The 20,049-nt window shown below is 43.5% G+C and overlaps 1 protein-coding gene across 9 annotated transcripts in view; it reads right to left on the minus strand.

Moving 5' to 3' along the window:
* The window catches only part of ANK3 (ankyrin 3), a 741,327-nt gene that overhangs the window by 140,851 nt on the left and 580,427 nt on the right, over positions 1-20,049 (minus strand). For all 9 annotated transcript variants that reach the window (XM_069101834.1, XM_069101837.1, XM_069101836.1 and 6 more), the window contains 2 exons: positions 13,379-13,576; positions 7,896-7,994 (listed from right to left, as the gene is read on the minus strand). In XM_069101834.1, coding sequence (XP_068957935.1) covers positions 7,896-7,994; positions 13,379-13,576 — 297 coding nt within the window. The remainder of the gene's footprint in view (positions 1-7,895; positions 7,995-13,378; positions 13,577-20,049) is intronic.

Here is a 20,049-nt window from a genome sequence, read left to right on the forward strand (position 1 = left end):
TCCATCCATCCATCCATCCATCCATCCATCCATCCATCCATCCATCCTTCCATCCATCCATTGATTCACAGATAGGACCTGTCACTGGATAATATGTAGAGATGGAAAGGACCTTAGGGGCCATCTCATCTGGCCTCCTCCTTTTTGTTGCTGTTATTGTTGTTCAGTTGCGTCTGACTCTCATGACCCCATTTGGGGTTTTCTTGGCAAAGATACTGGAATGTTTTGCCATTTCCTTCTCCAGCTCATTTTACAGACGAGGCAAACAGGGTGATGTGACTTGCTCAGGGTCACATAGCTAGTAGAAGGCTGGATTTGAACTCAGGTTTTCAGGTCAGGTTCTATCTACTGTGCCATCTAACTGCCCTTTTGCAAATGAGGACACTGAGCCTTGGGGAGTTAACTGATTTGTCCAAAGTCACCCAGGTGGTGTCTGAGTCTGGGTTTGAATTCTGTCTCTAGGTCTCGTAGGAAAAGTGTGATATAAGTTGGACCTTTCAAACTTGGAAGGATGTGGATAAATGGAGGGAGAGGGCAAAACTTTAGGGCCTCTGGTAGCCTCAGAGAAATTGGGCTTGTATCCTGGTCCTGCACATTGCTATGTGGTAACTTTCGCTTTCCTTCACCTCAGTTTCCTCATTTGTAAGAAAAGAGTGTTGGATGAGATGGTCTCTCAGGTCCCCTCCATCTCCAGACCTCTGATGTCTAAGGCTTTACCTCTGAGGCTTGGGTTGCTCTCACCTCATTCACATCCCCACCCCCCAACCAGAGCAATGACACTTGGTTTAATTCCATTCCGCTCCCCCAAATCCCCAAACTGGGAAAACCCACCCTTGCGCCCCCTCTGACTCTCACTCAGCACCAAGGGACACAAACATGAGACAACAGCCTACAGAAGCTAAAACCCACCTTCACTTTTGTCTTTTTTTGTAGACAAAGCAATAGGGCCATTTAGATCAACCTGTACCTAATCCTCATTGCCAGGTATTTGATTTGATTTGATTAATGAAGGCAGCCCACTAAGCAATCAGTCCATCAATAAACATTTATTAAGTGCTGGGGAAGCCTCTTCTATGACTGCCCAGCACTAATTGTTGGAAGCTTTTCCTTATAATCAAGCCTAAATCTTTCTCCTTGCCAACACCCACCCTTCATTCTGCTTTCTGGGGTCAAGAAGAACAAGTCTGTTCCCTTCCACAAGAGAGTCTTTCCGACACTTGAAGATAGCTCACAAGCCTCTAAACACCCCCAATGCCTTCAGCAAAGGCAGAAATCCAAGACTCTTCACCACCTTGCTTCTCCTTCTCTGGACACTCTCCAGTTGATCAATATCCTCCCTAAAATACGGCACCAAGAAGTGACCACAATCCTGCATTCAGAATATGAGACGATCACCTCCTTAGACCCAGACACATGTCCAATGAGCACATCACTGGGTGGTGGTCACCCTAGACCCCGGAGGCAACAAGGACTGCAGGGCCATCTTTTGGGTCATTTGTGGTCAATGATGTCTCTGGAACTTTGCAAAGACTGTCTTCTCTTTGGGGGAAAGCTAAAGGATTAAGAAGACCTTTCGAGACAAGGAAATCCCCCTTTCTGATTTAAATGTTGTGAAATGGATTTTTCCAGGCACATTTTCTGCTATGGCACAATCTACATAAATGAAATAGAATGTCGTAAGATCAAATGGAAGATGCAAAGTGGTCTTGGGAATGATTTTCATGTAATGTATGTTCTGGGCCCACAACAGGATAAGAAACATAGTCTAAAAGGAAATAATTTAATAATTTAGATAATTTCTAAATAAAATTTAATAACTCCAATGATTCTTGGCTCCCGTTCTTTTGAGGATATGGGTATATCCAGGCACGAACACACACGTGCATGAGCATGACCCAGACATGAACACATGTGTGTGAGCATGACCCAAACATGAACACACGTGCATGAGCATGACCCGGGACATAGAAGGACCACAAGGATTCGACCTTCACGACAAGCCTGCATCTATCTAGGCCTGAGTGTGCATTATGTCTCACAAAAGCCACGCTACACGTTTTCAGAAGTGGGCAGATGTCCTTGTGCTTAACAAATGCCAGTTGGCATTAAGTGTTATCTCAACTAACCCCAACCCCAATAATACAATGGCTGTAATGTGGGAACTGGGGGATTTTTTATGTTATGTTTCAGTTTCCTTATCTGCCAAATGATGGGACTGGACTAGACAGCCCCTGATCCCTTTCAGCACCAGCTCTGTGATCCTTGCCTATTCACCAGCTTTGAGAACAGTCCAATGTAGGGTCACATTGGTCCCACAAAAGAGTCAAGAGGGGAGGCTGAAATATACCAAGCCAATCTGACGCCTTTGAAAGCAGTCACTCGGGTCGGCTAGGTGGTGCAGTGAATAGAGCACTGGCCCTGAAGTCAGGAGGACCTGAGTTCAAATCTCGCCTCAGACACTTGACACACTAACTAGCTGTGTGACTTTGGGGAAGTTACTTAATCCCAATTGCCCTCCAAAAAGCAAATAAAAAAAAGAAAGAAAGGCAGTCACTCCCAATACCCTCCCATCACCTCCTCACCCAAGAAAATGACCAAAGCATTTTTGCAAACTAACAATTGTTAGAAAGAGCCCTGGACTGAGTTGGAATCGGGAAAGGTGTTGGTTGGAATTCCACCTTTGACAGTACCTAGATGCTGGACCTTGGACAAGGTCTCTTTGCCTGGTTTGCTGATCCATAAAAAGGAGCTGATATTTGTAATGCTGAGCCCATAGGATCATGATGAAGAAGGCACATGGGGACCTTTAAGCATCATAGCGATGTGTTACCATGTGCAATACTGCTCATAATAGTATTATGAGAGGTCACATGGTGTCATGGATAGAGGGCTGTTCTCAGAGTCAGAAAGCCTTGGGTTCAAGTGTGACCTCTGAGACATACCGGCTCTTTGATTCTGGGCAAGCAGCTTAGCCTCCTAATGCCCCGGAGAGCAGCTGGGTGGCACAGTGAGTAGAGCACTGAGCCTGGAGTCAGAAAGTCCTGAGTTCAAATTTGGTCTCAGACACTTATGACCCTGGGCAAGTCACTTCACCCTGTTTGCCTCAGTTTCCTCCTCTGTAGGATGAGCTGGAGAAGAAAATGGCAAACCACTCCAGGATTTTTGACAAGAAAACCTTAAATGGAGTCATGACTAGACATGATTGAAATGACTGAACAACAACAAAAACAAGCACTCTCTAAGCATAGATGTAACAGAATGGTTGCCAAAGTGCAAAGGGATTTCTACATTGGGAATTTCCCACAAGCCCCAAGAAAAAAAATAACTGATTCCATCTGAGCTGCTCGTTCTGAGATTCTTCAGCCAGAGTTGGTTCCAGCCTCTTTATTTAGAAAGTTAAATGTCCCAGCAAAGCCATGGAGAACCCTCTCACCTCTCCCCCTTTCCCTCTGTGTACAAATATTATAATTAAAGGATAATTACAGACTCATCTCATTTTATGTGACAGTAACTTTCCCCAAGAAGGAAACTGAGAGTAAATGCTTGGTCCAGAGGCCGATGCTTTTTAAAGGCAAATATGCCTTTAACCTATAACCTGGGATGCCCCGGAGAAGACTGAGTAACACCTCGATGTTGATTCATCATCAGTTAACACACATTTAATGAGCACCTACTGTGTGCTCAGTACAGAAGTGAGGAGCTGGGAAGAGCCGTCACGACCCCAGCATCACAGATCTATGGCTGGACAGGATGTTGGAGTTCATCAAGTTTAAGCCCCTCATTTGACAGGTGAGGAAACTGAGGCACATGGCATTTAAGTGACTCGCCCAATCAGTCAATGTTTATTAAGCACCTGCCACGTGCTGAGCATTATGCTAAGGGTGGGAGGTACAAAAAGAGGCAAAAGACAGTCCCTGCCCTCAAGGAGCTTGCAATCTAATGAGGGGGAAAACATGCAAATGCACACATGCAAAGCAAGCCTTCTACAGGATAAACAGGAGGGAAAGCAGCAGAATGAAGAGGGCGGGGGGGGGGGGGCTTCTGGACTTCCAGTCTGGTGCCCCATCTATGACAACAGCACTCTGCTTCAGCCTCTATCAGGTCAGGCACTGCGGTCCATGTCACTTTCTATCTCCTTGAGCACTTCCTTAGTAAAAAGCTGCTGTGTCGTCCCTGCTCTCTAGGGAACAATGCTCTTTCTTACATCAGCTGCAAAGACGGGTTTTATTTATTTATTTTGCTTTTTGGAGGGCAATTGGGGTTAAGTGACTTGCCCAAGGTCACACAGCTAGCTTTTGTGTTAAGTGTCTGAGGCTGGATTTGAACTCAGGCCCTCCTGACTCCAGGATCGGTGCTCTATTCACTGCACCACCTAGCCACCCCTCAAAGACAGGCTTTAGACACAAAAAGAGAAATATTGATATAATGGGACTCAATAACAGACAAATATGGTTTTGTGTCCCCCAAGTGTTTACTGGCTTGGCTCATAACATAGCCTTGGGTGCCCAGATGTGGCTCCAAAGAGAGAAAGGTGCTCTAACGATTTCCCTGTGCCAAATGGTTTCGGAGGTGGCCCTGGGGGTGCTTTGCTTAAGGGTTTTGTTCCATGACTCTAATGGCAAGGGCATCCTGATACTCAGCATTTCAAAACATTACTGGGGGAAGAGGAGAGAAAGAGAGGGCAATCATCAGTGAATACATTTACATAAATGTACTTTCTTTTCCAAAAGAAGATCCTCCTCTTTCTCGGGAGATGGGTGACTACCTGTCAGGTATATTACAGAAGGATTCCTTTTGGATAAAGGTGGGACTAAATGCCCTTGAGATTCTTTCCAACCCCCAAATCCTGTGATTCCAAGTGGAAAAGGGATTGGATTTGTTTCTCTTGCTCTAAAGGTCAGAACAAAAAGCAAAGGGAGAAAGCTGGGAAAAGGCAGATTTCGGGCTGGTAACAGAAAAGTTTTTAGGCAGTTCTTTTAAGTTTTAAGTTATTTAAATAAAGTTTATTATTTAAAGCCAATTAGGGCTGAGCCGAAGTAGAAGGGGTTTTCTCTGGAGGTCTTCAAGCAGAGACTGGATGATCCCTTGCTGGGGATTGCTGGGGATTCCCTTTGGAATAGGTAGGGTGTGAATTAGAAGGCTGCATTCTAACTCTTAATTTCTGTGATTCTGTATGGATAGGGATTAGATTTGTCCCTCTTGGCTCCAGAGGGCAGAACCAGAAGCAATGACACCAATTTAGTCTTCCTACCAATCAGAGCTGACCGAGAGTGAAATGGGCTGCCCCTGGAGGGTTTCCAGAAGAGATCTAATGACTTCTGGCCGTGCAGGTTGTGCTGGGGATTCCTCTTGGATGTGGGTCAGGCTAGGTGGCCACCCAAGTCCCTTCTGTCTCTTCAGTTCTGGGACTCTGCCCTTTTACCATCAAGGTACCTCCTTTCAATCATTTTCTTTAGGAGTGAGGGGAATTTGATGATTTTTCTACCTCCTCTCACTGTCTCCCTTTGTGTCATAAGACACAAAGGTTTTCCCGACCTGCCCCAGGTTCTGCCAATACCTCTGGGCCTGTTCTTACTGACTTTACCAATCTAGTAGTCTTAATAATAGGCTATCAGAGAGTGTGTGAATAAAAGCAGTGACTATACTAATCTGGCGCCACACCAGAATCTGAACTAATGCATCAGAATCCTTTCTTCAGTCTGGACCTGTGGTCCGTTCAGGGTACTCCCAGTAGTAAAATTCCTTCCACCATTACATATCAGCAACCCCCTCTATAACTTACAGGGACACTGAGGAGGGTTGTAAAGCTCTCTACTTACATTATGTCATTTGGTCCTCACCACAGCCTTGTGAAGCAGGCACCAATGGGCTTACCTTATTGTGCCCATTTTACAGATAAGGAAATTAAACATCAGAGAAGCTAATGTGACTTGTTTTGGGTTACACAGCTAGTGTTCAAGGTGGGATTCAGCCCAGGTCCTCCTGGCTCCATGTCCAATGAACTACCCATTATCTCAACATCAGCATCACAGATGCTGACAGATTCAAAGAGGTAAGAAGGTTGCTAAGTCTTTTTGAGAGGTTCTGTCTGTATTTATAAAAACAGATTCACATTTTTTTCACCTGTAGATTTTCTTTTTTTTGAGGGAAATTGGGGTTAAGTGACTTGCCCAAGGTCACAAGGCTAGTAAGTGTGTCAAGTGTCTGAGGTCAGATTTGAACTCAGGTCCTCCTGACTCTAGGGCCGGTGCTCTATTCACTATGCCATCTAGCTGCCCCACCTGTAGGTTTTTAAATGGACTTTTAAAAAAGGGATGAAGACTTTTTTCTTTTATTCTTGTCCATTCAGTGAGTGGCCTAGAAGAATAAGGCAGTTCTATTTGTTGTTCATCTATAAAAAGGAAATAATGACAGTAAGGACCTCCTGGGGTTGTCATGAGATATAGTTATAAGACCATAACTATAACATGCTGAGGTGCTATATTATTGTTGCTCAGTAGTTTTTCAGTCCTGTCTGACTCTTCATGACCCCATTTATATTATTGTTGTTCGGTAGTTTTTCAGTCATGTCTGACTCTTCATGACCCCATTTGGGGTTTTCTTGGCAAATATACTGGGGTGGTTTGCCATTTCTTTCTCCAGCTCCTTTTACAGATGAGGAAACTGAGGCAAACAGGGTGAAGTGACTTGCCCAGGGTCACACAGCTGGAAAGTGTCTGAGGCCGGATTTGAACTTAGGACGATGAGTCTTTGCGACATGGGGCCCAGGGCTCTATTTACTATGCCACTTAGCTACCTAGGTGCCATATAAATGTTAACCATTATTATTACATGCTAGGGAGTTATTCCAAGACAACCACACCATGAAAAGAAAATATTATTTCAAAAGAATGTTTCATACTGATGACACACCATGAGAGCTACAAAACTCATCAGACCACTTATCCCAGTGACCCCACAAAGCATCAAGCCTGAGGATATTGTTATTTTTTAAAAGACATTTCTGTGTCCAATAATATATTGCCATGGGGATTCTTGTTCAGCTATGAGTTGACCTTGATGGTCCCTCAAATTCCTTCCAGCTCTGTAATTCTGTGGTCCACAGAGGACTGATTTATTATACTGATAAACTGCAGTCACCCTTGGTATCTCTCTCATAACCAGCAAATGGCTGAACAAATTGCGGCATTTTGACATAATGGGATACTATCGCTCTATAAAAAAAGACAAATAAGGAGACCACGGTGAAATAGGAAATCATTTCTATAAAAAGACGGAAGGAAAAGAAAGCAGAATGAGAAAAGCAACATATATACCCACTAGGACTATGTAAAATAAATAATGAAAGTGCTAAGTGCAGAGGAGATTAGAAGGGGGACTTAGAGCTAAGAAGATGTAATTATCTTTATTTTATTGAAATTTTTAGAAATATGTCTTATATAAAATAGGAATTTTATATAATGTAGAAATTTCAAATAAATATTAAATGTGTCAGCTATTATATATTTTGTAATGTATGATCTGTAATGATATATCATGTGTTATTATTAATAATACAATTTATTCATACATCTTTCCTTTTGGAAAGCTTTATATAGTTTGTTGTTTATGTATTCCTTTGTGATTTTATTCCTTATTTAATTTCTGTCATTGTTTTTATTGACAGTCATTATTCATAATAAAAATTATTTAATTAAGAGATAATATGGTAGAACTATATTGTTTCAGTCTCTTTGGAGAAGAGACAATTGACGGGTCAAAAAGTTAACATGGAGAACGTTGGATGCGTCTCACACAAAGAGCACACTAGGACATGCTCCATAGACGTTTCTCATGCTGAGTGATGAGTAACACTTGCCATAAGGCCGTGGTACCTGGGGAATGGCGGGTCATACCTTGGTTGGGGCATCAATGGCTGCTCCTTGATTCACAAGGACCTCGGCCACGTTCACTCTGTCCTCTTGTGCAGCCAGGTGGAGCGGTGTCAGGCCACTCTGGAAAGCACACAAAACCAGTCACCTTTTAGTACGTGAAAAATATATGGACCTGATAAGATACTAAATCATATTTTTAATAAAAAAGAACAAATGGCAGAAAATATTACTTACAAACCAATAAATTGGCAAATATTTATTAAGTGAGTACTGAATGCCAACTACCAAGGATATGCCCAAAAAAGTATTTGTCCTCAAGTGAATTATACCTCACATATCACCAAAATTTCATTTCCCCAATAATCCAATATTTTCCTTGCACTAAAATCCTCCTGTGATGCCCCACTGCATGGAGGTGATCCTGACTTCTCCAATTAAAGCCAGCAGAACATGAGCTCCTCCTAGGGCATGGAGAGGATTCCAGGGGACCCAGCTGTCTGAAGAGGCCCATCCCTAGTCTTGTCCACAGGGCAGTGATAGCTTTTGGATGCAGCAATTCCTTGGGATCCTTTAGGAAACTCTAGAGGGTTTGTGATCTGTATCAGTTAATCAGTCGATCAATGAGTGTTTTTAAGTGTGTACTATGTGCCAGGTACTGTGCTGGGTCCTAGAAGGGAATACTTACCCTGAGAAAATGAGAAACCCCTGGGCTTTTTAACAGAGTAGTGGCAACAATAACAAACCACATTTATTTATTTTGTGTGTATGTGAAATTAGGGTCTGGATCCCAAGATCAAAGAATCCAATTCAGAGCTAGAAGGAGCTTTGGAGGCATCCAATTCCTGAGAGCACAGAGCTCATATATGATCTGGTCTGCATCGTCTCTCAGTGGCTTTCACAGTGAACTCTGTTAAATTTACGCAGTGGACGTTGATGTTACGTAGCCCCCTTTTTTGGGGGAAGTCCTGTCCTGGGAGATGGGGACGCAGAGCATTCTCGTGGCCTTCTGGGTGAGTTACTCCCACCCAATGTCCCTCCTCTCTGAGGGTGGAGGGCTGATCTATACCACTTACAGACCTGAGAAAGAGAGTTTTGGGAAAGATCATCTCAAACAGTGACATAATTATAGGGTAATTACAGGGTAATTTTCCAAGGTATATTTCCCTGGGGAGAAAATTGCATTTTTAGCCACAAAATTGGTCACAGTGCTGTGGGCTGCTGCCCTAAGCTGGAGACATCCTTTTTTGGGTGGTTGGAGTGGGAGTTTAGGGTAGCTTTTAATGGAAGTTTTCTCTGGAGTCTATGGAAAGTATCCATTGGCTCAGATTCATTCTTTGGCTTTCCTAGAGCAAATGAACTGAACTCCAGCTAGACAATAAGGGGAGGAACCCAAAAATGGGGGCGAGGGGGAGGGATAGTGGAGCTACCCACAGAAACAGGCCCCTGGCAAACTGGCAGACTCATATATAAATCAATCAACAAATTTTTATTCAGCCTCTTCTATGTGCCGGGTACTGTGAAAGGCTCTGGGGATACAAGGACAAAGAAACAGGCCCTACTCTCAAGAAGCTTACAGCCCACTAGGGGCAAGATGTGGTATGGTGGAAATAGCACTCACTCCGGAGGCCCAGGTCCTGGGTTCAAATCCTGCCTCGGACATTGACTTTGCAGGTAACCATGAGCTGGTCACTTTGTCTCTCCAGGCCTTACTTTGTTCTTTGCAAGATGAGGCCCTGAGCCTCTCATTCTCTGCATGACCGTGTCAGTCTGGAATACAGCTTTCCCGTCTGGTGAGCTAAAAGATCAGAGCATTTCTCAAGGTCCTTGTCTATGGTGAGAAGCTCAGCAAGTGCATCCTTCACAGTAACAACCTCAGGATGACGGCCATCTCAGAGGAAAGTGCCCTTGATTCACACAGCTCTAGTTCATTGGATACTAAGGTGAACTGGGTCACACCTGGAGAACACTGAAGTCAACAGCAATAAAGTTACTAAGGATGGTGATGGGCAGAAAGGACATTTCAAGTCGGTTCAGAAGCTGCTGAGAGAAATGATCTGTGGGACTTCTCTCGACCCCAAACTAGACGAACCAAAGGATTGTAATACTCCAGGATGGAAACAGCAGTGACACCTGGAAGGGATGCTGGGCCCATGCAATGGTTCAGACCCAATCCAGAACAAACAAGGCATCCCGAACCTGGGCATATGACCATCTGCCACATCTGAATGCCCAGGTCAAAACACTCCCCCTCTGTCCACCATTCCCCACATTGTGAACCTAGTAGAATGTAAGCTCCTTGAAGGCAGGCACTGTTTCTTTTTTGGCTTTGCATGTTGCCACACAGAGGGTGCTTAAAAAATGCTTGCTGACTGAGTGATGCAGTTCTGAAATTTCTTGACTACTAGTCTGTAAACCATCTAACCCTCTACTAACAACCTCAAGGTAGTAGACAACTTCCCAATACGCATGTTGTACAACGTTCCTTTTCTAAAGAGATGAAAAATTTATACTGCAGAACTCTGAGATTTCTGGGAGAATATTGGATGGTTTGCCTTCAAGGTCCTTCTAGCACTAAATCTATGACACTGACCTCCGTTTATTGACCTGAGCTGTGTTTTCTTTGGGGCAGGAAGCTCCAGGTGAGAAGCTCTGTTTATCAATGCTGATTGGTATTGGATCTGCATTGATTGGGGCATTGATACATTAAGTGATTGACCCAGGGCTACACAACCATTGTGAGTGTGTGTTAGCAGCAGCACTTGTACACAGGTCTTCCTGACTCTGAGGCCAGCTCTCTGTTTTTCTTGGGCTATATGTTTCCTTTAGAAATAAGGAAATCTTCCTAAGGGATGACTGAAATAGACTTGTGATCATCTTTGAATCAGTAGGGGATTTCTCTTGGGATTTTCCCATGTCTGCCAGAAGTATGGAAGCAACATGAACTGCCTGCTGGGCCCTGGGAGTTGTGTGTGTGCTTATACTGGAAACAGCTGGTTTCAGTCAATTCAGAAAAAAAAAAAGTCACAGTGGCTCTTTGGCATCATCAGACGGGAACATTTCCTTTTTTGATTAACCTTCAAAGCCTTTAGCGGCCATGGCCTCAGAGAAGAGCTGAGGAAGCAGAGGAGAGAGAGCCTTTGTGACCAATAGCCTCATGCCTAGAGGAAAGCCAGAGTCTGAACTGGAGCTAGAATGACCTTAAGCTTAGGAAGCTAGGTGTCAGCCTATCTCTAGGAAAAGTGTGATTGGCACAGCAAGGGCTTAGAGGGAACTCATCAGTAACTGCATGGGAAGCTTAGAAATACCCAGTTCTGCAGCATGTCGTAATCATGCCTACATGAAAAGAATAAGCATTTACATTTAAAATCAAAGGCTGAAAATAATAATAGCTACCTAGGGGATATAGTGGATAGAGCGCTGAACCTGGAACCAGCAACTCGACTTCAAAGTTGGCCTCAAATATTTAACTAGCTATGTGACCCTTGACAAGTCACTTAACCTCAGCCTTCCTCAGTTTCCTCATTTGTAAAGTAAGGCTAATAACAGTACCTCCCTCCTAAGGTTGTGAGGATAACCTGGGAAAATATTTGTAAAATGCTTGGCCAACCTTAAAGCACAAGTGAATCCTAGCCATTCTTCTTCTTATTATGGAAAAATAAAATCACATGCATTAGGGCAGGTGAAGCAAGAATTCAAAGCATCTTAACCAGAAAGATCCTTAATAATATAAAACCCAAGTTCATACAGTTTGTCCTGGAGCCCTTTCCATATCTTTTGATGAATTGAGTTTGCTTAATTATAGTAAATGAGCAAACAGACAAAAATAAATACCTAGCGAATTTAGGTTGGGGTGGGGTGTGTGTGGAAATTCTTTCCAGACACATTTAAAATCCTAAATTAGAAAAATGTCTCTTTGTTATTTCCACTGAATAAACATTGGTCAGACATCTCTAGGGCATAGCACATTGGGCTAGATTATTATGTTTTTGCATGGAGGGGTTGTGTTGTACGAGGGTGGAGATGGGGGGAATTTGGGGGAGGGGGCTGAAATAGGTATAGAGGATACATTCTCTGCCTTCCCAATACGTGCAGTCTAACAGGGGGCATATGGAGTACATAAAATGAGCTAAGTTATGGTACCCAGTGCTTAGCCAAGCACCTGGCAAGTAGAAGGGGCTTAATAAAAGTTGACTGATTGAAAATGGTAGCCTGTGGGACCACCTTGAACAACCAATGCTCAATGACCACTTGTCATGTATGACACACAGTGGATTCAGTTCAGCTAGGACTGGATTAGATCAGAGGCATCCAACATACCTCATGAGGCTTACCACACTCTCAAGTGCAGCATGAATTACATGAAGATGTAACTGGAAAATGTTTAACAAAATAAATAATAATGCAATAAAACACTGATAACATTACATTTCAAAACTCAATCAGTATGACTTGCAAATCTCCTTCTGTAAATATCTCTGGATCTCTACATTTTGATTTGAGTTTGAAACCCCTGGAATAAACCCAGGCTCTTCAGATTTGTTCCAAATTTCAAAATACAGGATTTTGCTCTACTTAAGTGAAGAAAATATTTTCAGGGCAGCCAGGTAGCACAAGCGAGTAAGAGCACCGGCTCCAGTGTTAGGATGACATGTGGATCCAATCCGGGCTCAGACACTTATTACCCACCCAGAAACACCTGGCCATGTAACCTCGAGCAAGTTACTTAACCCCAATTGCTTAGGGGCAGCCAGGTGGCTCAGTGAGTAAGAGCACCGGCTCCAGTGTTGGGATGACCTGGAGATCAAATCTGGGCTCAGATACTCAGCACCACACCCAGAAATAACTGGCTGTGTAACCTTGAGCAAGTTACTTAACCCTGATCGCTTAAAAAAAAATATATATATATATATTTTTTTTTTCAACAAGTTCAAGTAGTTCAGCGAGAACAATTTCCCCAGAAATCATTTCTGTGCTAATTACATACCACTCTTACCTTTTGATAAAAAATAAATAACTCAGACTTCCCCAAGGCTCACTGCTCCATCAAATTTGTAGCTCTGACAGCTGTGCAAGATTTATAGTAGGATAAAGGTAGCCTCAGGGATGAGTTCCCATCTCCCTCACTAGAGGGATTATCCCTATGATGGAATCTTAGCAATGTAGACTCATGGTTAGAAGTGACCTTTAAGGTCATCTAGTCAAACTATCTCATTTTAATTTGAGGAAACTGAGGCCCAGCTGAGATGATGTGACTTGGCCGAAGGGCACATGGCTAAGAAAGCAAGTGGTAGAACCAGGGCTTGAGCTCAGATCTTCTGAGTCAAAATCTATCTCTGACAACACATTGTCTTGGATCCACTGGGATACTGAAACCAATTCTTAAAAGTCATAACGTCCCATTTATTTTAAAATAATCCATGATTTAGACTTTAGTGATTCAGATTTTGCCTTCTCCCCAGCTTTTCTGACGACTGCGCCATGTCCAGAGAAGCCACCTTATTTACCTTATTGCTAAGATTCACGTTGGCATTTCTGGAGAGAAGCAAGGACACCATGTCCACGAGGCCCTCCTGCGCTGCCAGGTGCACAGAGGAGATCCCTTGTCTGGTCACAGCATTGGCGTCCGCGCCATACTCGAGCAGGCTGGTGGCTATGTCCATCTGATTCTTTTTGGCCGCGATGTGCAGCGGCGTGTAACCGTTCTGTTAATGCAAAGCGTCTTATTACACACTTGCCAGGGAGGAACAATGAACCAGTCCAGTGGCTGGTTGGCTTTCTGCAAAGCAATTCGCAGGCTTCCCTTCACCACAATGTTTTTATTCAGTATGTTTTTAAGAACAGACACTAAATGTATTCTACTCCATGCTGGCTATGACTCTTTGAAAATGGAACCCTAGAGAAGAGCTTTAGACCAGAAAGCTGAAGACTTCACAAGGGTCCAAATCTTGTGCTTCTACTTTTCCCTAAGTGGAGTATTCTTTTCTCTTATTGCCTGGCATGTAAGAGCTGCCCAATAAATAAATTTACCCAATAAACTAAAGCTGGGAAGGGAGGGTATTCCCCAAGGAGTGTGTCCACATTTTTAGGTTTAGTTCCAAATCAAGGCTTGAAGGGGAGGAGAGAGGAGGAGAAATAAAGGAATAGGAACAGGGACTAGTCGGTAATTTCATTAGTACAAGGAACTTCTAGGTGAGGAAATTTGATCAGTCGAGAAGACTGGAACCTTCTCTGCAACTGCTGTCTGAGATTTGCCTGGATTATTGAGAGGTCAAACCCAGGGTCACATAAGAGAAATGAAACAGTCTCAATAATTATGATTAAGAACAGGGTTGAATAACCATACCCTCATTGTCACTGAGATGTCAATTTTTGGATTAGGGAAACAGTCCAGTGGTTTCTGGGTGTCCTCGATATGAATCAGTCTTAGCAATGACAAATATTTTGAATCACTCGTGTGTCCCTGCCTAATGGGACACAGCCCTGCCTGACTCTGTCCCACTGCAGAGACAAATGCTTTTTCTGTAATGGTATTAGGGGTGGGGACCTTAGAGCTATTTGAAATCACCTCACTCTCTGTGGAACTCAAGCTTCCCAACTCCCATGAAATCTATTCCTCCTGGCAAGCCCCTTCAAAGGCAAAACAGGAGCTTTCAACTCTATTTTTAGCCCTGACCTATTCTCAGTTTGGGACTTCAGTTGACTGAGGAGTCATCAATGCAGGCTTTAGAAGCCTGTGTTCTTATGGCCAAATGGAGAAGAACTCACTGCAGGTCGGTGGTGCCAGCCAGCCTCAACTCTCTAAGGGCAGCAATGCAGGCTGATCAGATTCTTCAGCCTGTCCATCGTGGTCATGTTCAGGGGTAAAGGCAGGGACTCAGATCTCCTAACATCAGACAGTTCCTTTTGATAACAAGCGTCCTTTAAGCTGTCCATCACTTGGGTAGGAGAGCAATTGCTCCCATCACTATCGTGCTTTATAGAGTGTTAACAACAAGCTAGTGGGATGGGAGGGTAAGTATTCATGCTTCCCAGTGATTCATCAAAATGGGTGGGGCACTGGAGAGAGGGCAGAGCTTGTAGACCAAAGGAGCTGGATTCAAATCCTGCCTCAGACACTTATTACTGTGTTATCCTGCCTTAGTCATTTCATGTTTTTGGACTCTGTATACTTCAGACTTAGTTCTCTTTATCAGAAAATGGGGATAATAAAAGCACCTGCTTTCTGGGGTAGCTATAAGGATTAAATAAGGTAATATATGCATAACTCTGAAAATTTTAGAGTGTCATATAAATACTACTTAATTTTATTAATATAGAATTATTAATTATTATTAATTTTATTATTATTGAACAGGAAAGTGAAATGGTAAGTTATAGAAGTGAAATGTAAGCAGAAAAGGAAGAAAAGAAGCAAGCATTTATTAAGTACCTATTGTATGCCAGGCACTGTTGCCAAGCACTTTATAGCTATTATCTCTTTTGATCCTGGTAATAAACCTGGGAGGTGGGTCCCTATTTACAATTGGAGAAAATGAGGCAGGTCAAGTGACCTGCTCCATGTCACATAGTTAGCAAGAATCTGAGCCTAGATTTGAACTCCTATCTTTAGTATTACAAGGTCAGTGCCCTCTCTTGCTGCCTCCAACAACCTGTGGTGTAATGAAATGACAGCTGAAGGAATCAGATGAGCCCAAGTTCAAATTTTGGCTCTCACCCTTCTAGGTACGCGACCATTGGTAAATCCTCCAAAGTCTCTGAGGTGAGGCATCGAATCCATGCACAAAACCGAAATGGCCATGCACACGTGACTGATTTCTATGGTCTGTTTTGAATGAAGCATTGGGAGTGCTATATAAAGATAAGCTGTTATCATGACAATTACAACATAATTGGAGGTTGGAAATAAAGTTCTCAAATGTGCCTGGGGAGGAAATCAAGGCAGAAAACAACCTAGCTTGTCTCCTGCAATCCTCTTCATTCCAGCGCCTTACATCCTATTTGTGCTGTATGGAGCTTGTTTTGTACACGTTTGTTGCCATGTTGTCTGCTCCATTAAACTTCAGGCTCCTTGAAGGCAGACACTGTCTTTTGCCTCATTTTGTATTACCAGAGCTTACCACATAGTAGGTGCTTAATAAATATTGCTCAATTGATGCCTAACACTACAATTTTGCAACACCTTCCTAACAATTAGAAAATAATTCTCCTTTATCCAGTTGATAGCAATAAATTCACCCTAATTAAAATAACTGTTGTTCAGAATCAAGTCACTCTCATTTAGTCTTCTCCTACTTCTTAATCTGGGAGAAGTATGCCCTTTTATATTGGGTGGCTTGGCCTATATGGAAGGCAAATTAAGAAAACATTACGATCAGGATTGATAATAACTTGCATTTGTATTTTCTGCTTTTCAAAGAACATTGACAAAAATGATCACTTGGGGAAGTGGGTGGGAGGTATATCATCAACTATGCTTGACTTATGAGAAAACTGAAGGCCCAGGGATATCAAGGGACTTACCCAAGGTCATCTTACCCAAGGTACCTCACTGCCCTAATGATGATTTAGGTAAAATAACTAGTGATTATTTTTTTCCTTCCTTGCTGTAGAACACATGACATGCTTCTGGTACAATAGACATGAGGAAGAAATAAGCTGACCCTTCTAAACAGTAGAAGAAGGGCAAGGGTCATCTCAGGAGATTGGAATCTTTAAAAGCAATCCTCAGCTTCTGCATGGATACAATGAATAATGTGGACTAGATAGCCCTTTCACTCAGAATTCTGTGACTCCCATGGAAGGGAGACTGAGGCAGAGGCAGAGAGAATCAATGTCATTATTCCTCTGGTAATAAAAGACTGACCCAAGAGCAGGCTGCCATTACTTGTCTGTCATCATCATTGCCTGTCCCTGAATGGCTTTTTTAGAAGGTCAAAGTCCAGGAAGAGAGAGAGGCTGACCGCTCCATGGTGACTGAAGGTGTCTCATTTTCTCAGTGGGGCGCTGGAGATGTTTTTATGAGGAAGAGTTAACTATGGGAATGCACATTCCTTGGTCACAATAAAACTCTGATTCAATGGTCTTTATTGAATGTGCCTAATGTGAGAGGGCCATAGCCAGGGGTAATTTTGCAGAGCTGTTTCCTTGGCTGTACTTCTATAAAACATCTTTAACCGAGTCACGTTTGAAGAACCCTCAAGAAGGAAGCCAGCTGGGAAGGTGCTTAATTGGTGGGTGGAGGAGGCGGACTGGTCCCTTATTTTTGTTACGACTATTACTTCCTTGCTATTTTTCACTTCGAAAATTCACAGCACTGGGGGTACCAGCAATATCACTCTCCATAGAAAAATGAATGGTTGAATGATGAATTATCTACCAGACGTGTGTAATGAGTGCAGTGTTCCAGGAAACTGGGGGAAGCTGCCTTGTGCTCAGTGGAAGATTAGAATCTATTGAAATAAGAAGGAGAATAGAAAACTTACATGATAGCATTTTCCTTCTATGTTGGAAAAAGTCTGAGTTTTATGGCTGCAAATGATGGAAGAACCCAACCTCAGAACAATTCTGTGTATAACTTAAAGAGATTAAATTATGTTACATGACCATGGGAGAGGCCACGAACTTGGACAAGGGCACTTTGTTCTCTGAGCTTGGGCTTTCCCATCATTTGTAGCAAAAGAGCAGAAGGCTGTGCCCGAGCCCCAAGCTGACCTGAGCCTGGAGCTTTGAACTCTCTAAAGGCAGGACATCGAGAACAAGACTGGAAAGGGGGAAGTGGGAAGCAGGATGTGGGGGGATTAGAGTCAGAGGACCCACATTAGTGCCAATGCTTGACTAATTCCTAGTTATGGGACCCCTGGGCCAGATATTTCTGTGATAATATTGGGAAAGTCTGCATGGGTGATTTTCTTGGCATAGAGACCTCCAAGGGAGGAAAAACCTCCTTGCAGATTGCCAACTGTCGAATGATTTTTAGGGTCAAGAGTTGCCTGTGTTCAAGTGAGGGTTGTTGAGGACTTGTCTAAGGACACACAGCTAGTATGGCTGGAGGCAGAACCTGAAGTTGGATCTCCCTGATTCTGAGGCTAAGAATTCTCTTTCCCCTACTCTGTGTTGGGGGGTTGATAATACTTATTGCAGTGATTTGGCTAAGGTCTCATGGCCATGGTCATGCAGGGAGCAAGTGAGAGAACAAGTCTTAAGATCAGGGATTTAATACTCTAAGGAAACGTGGATATTATCTAGCCTGATCCTTGGTTCTTCCCCTGCCTGCCTGACCATTTCTTCTCTGTCTCCTTTGCTGGCTCTTCGCTAACTGTGAGCTGCCCCCAAGGCTGCCTCTGTGCTCTCTCCTCTTCTCTTTCTAGACTGTCCCATTTCGTGATTTGTCAGCTCCCACCGTGTAACACTAGGAGCTTCTTATCCAGCCCTAACTTCTCCCTGACCTCTATTCTGAAATCACCAGCAGCCTTTTCGACATCTTGAACTGGTCATCACATAGACATCTTAAACTAAACATTCCCCAAATGGAAATTGTTGTCTTTCTTCCTAAGCCCTCCTCTCTCCCTAACTTTGCTATGACTGTCAGGGGGACCCCCACCCTCCCGGAGTCCAAGTTCATAAATTAAAGTGTCAACCTTGATTCCTGACTCTCATCCCTCCATGTCCAATCAACTGTCATTTCTATCTTTGTGACCTTTCTAATGGGTAGCTAGGTGGTACAGTGGATAGTGTACTGGGCTTGGAAGCAGGAAGACTCAACTTCATGAGTTCAAATCTGGTGTGTGACCCTGGGAAAATCACTTCACCCTGTTTGCCTCAGTTTTCTCATCTGTAAAAATGAACTGGAGAAGGAAATGGCAAATCACTTCAGTATCTTGGCCAAGAAAGCCCCAATGGGGTCACAAAGGGTTGGACATGACTGGAACTACTGAACGACAACAGACATCCCCATGTGCCCCCTTCTCTTCTCTGACATCAACACCATGCTTCTATATGCCCTTATCACCCTACACATAGACTATTGCAATCATCTGCTTGCTGATCTCTCTACCTCAAGCCTCTCCCCCTCCAGCCCACCCTCTATTCCCACCCAAGTGATCTTCCTAAAATGCAGGTAGGACTAGATTGCTCAATAAACTGCACTGGCCCCCTATTCCCTATAGGATTAAATAAAGAATCTTCTCTTTGACTTTGGGAGCCCCTCCTAAGCCAGCCCCCTCCGACCTTTCCAGGCTTCTAACACCCTCCATCCCTCCATGGGCTGTGATTCAGGGACACTTGCCTCCAGATGCACTGCATCTCCTGACTCCGGGCATTTCCTCTGGCTGTCTCCCACACCTGCAACACTCTCCCTCCTCATTTCTGCTTCCTGCTTCCCTGGCTTCAAGTCTCAGCTGGTGTCCTCCCTTCTGCAAGAAGCCTTTCCCAGCACCCCTTAATCTAAATGCCCTCCCTCTGAGACTACTCTCAATTTTGCCTTGTTGGAACATTGCATAGTGTTTCCCCATTAGACTGTGAGCTCCTTGATGGCAGCCGGTACTGTTTTTTTTTTTTTGTATCTCCAAAGCTTAGCACAGTGCCTGGCATGTAGAAGGCACTTAGTAAATGTTAACTGACTGGCAGACTGACTGAGAAGTGCAGTGACTTATCCAGGGTCACTGGGGAGGCAGGGTGGTATAATAGAGCACTCTATTTTAGTTAGGGGGACCTGAATTTGAAATCCCCCCTGAGCACTTCTCAGTTGTGTGAACTCAACTAGATGAGGCCCTTCTTCTCTTTCTACCTCAGTTTCTTCATCTATGAAATAAAAACTTTTGTAGCCTTAAAGTGCTGCAGAAATATTAAGGGTTAGGAAACTGGACCTAGAAGCAGTTGGATGGCGTGGCCAATGGTGGTGTGGCCAATGGTGGTGTGGCCTATAGGGCGTGGCCAATAGGAAAAAGACTTCTGCAAGCTGCTTAACCTCAATCTGCCTTCATTTTCTCTGTAAAATGAGGATAATAATAGCATCTAATATAAGGGGTTTTTGCAAGGAGCAAATGAGTTTATGTATGCATGTATGTATGTAGGTAGGTAGGCATGTGTATATATATATATCAGCTGACAAAACTCGAAGTCAATCAATTAATCAATAAACATTTTTTAAGTGCCTAGATAGCTGTCGGGCACTGTG

The sequence above is a fragment of the Petaurus breviceps genome, unplaced genomic scaffold (assembly GCF_028583685.1).
Source record: "Petaurus breviceps papuanus isolate PSGF00001 unplaced genomic scaffold, PetGlider_PUasm1.0 490, whole genome shotgun sequence".
NCBI lineage: Eukaryota > Metazoa > Chordata > Mammalia > Diprotodontia > Petauridae > Petaurus > Petaurus breviceps.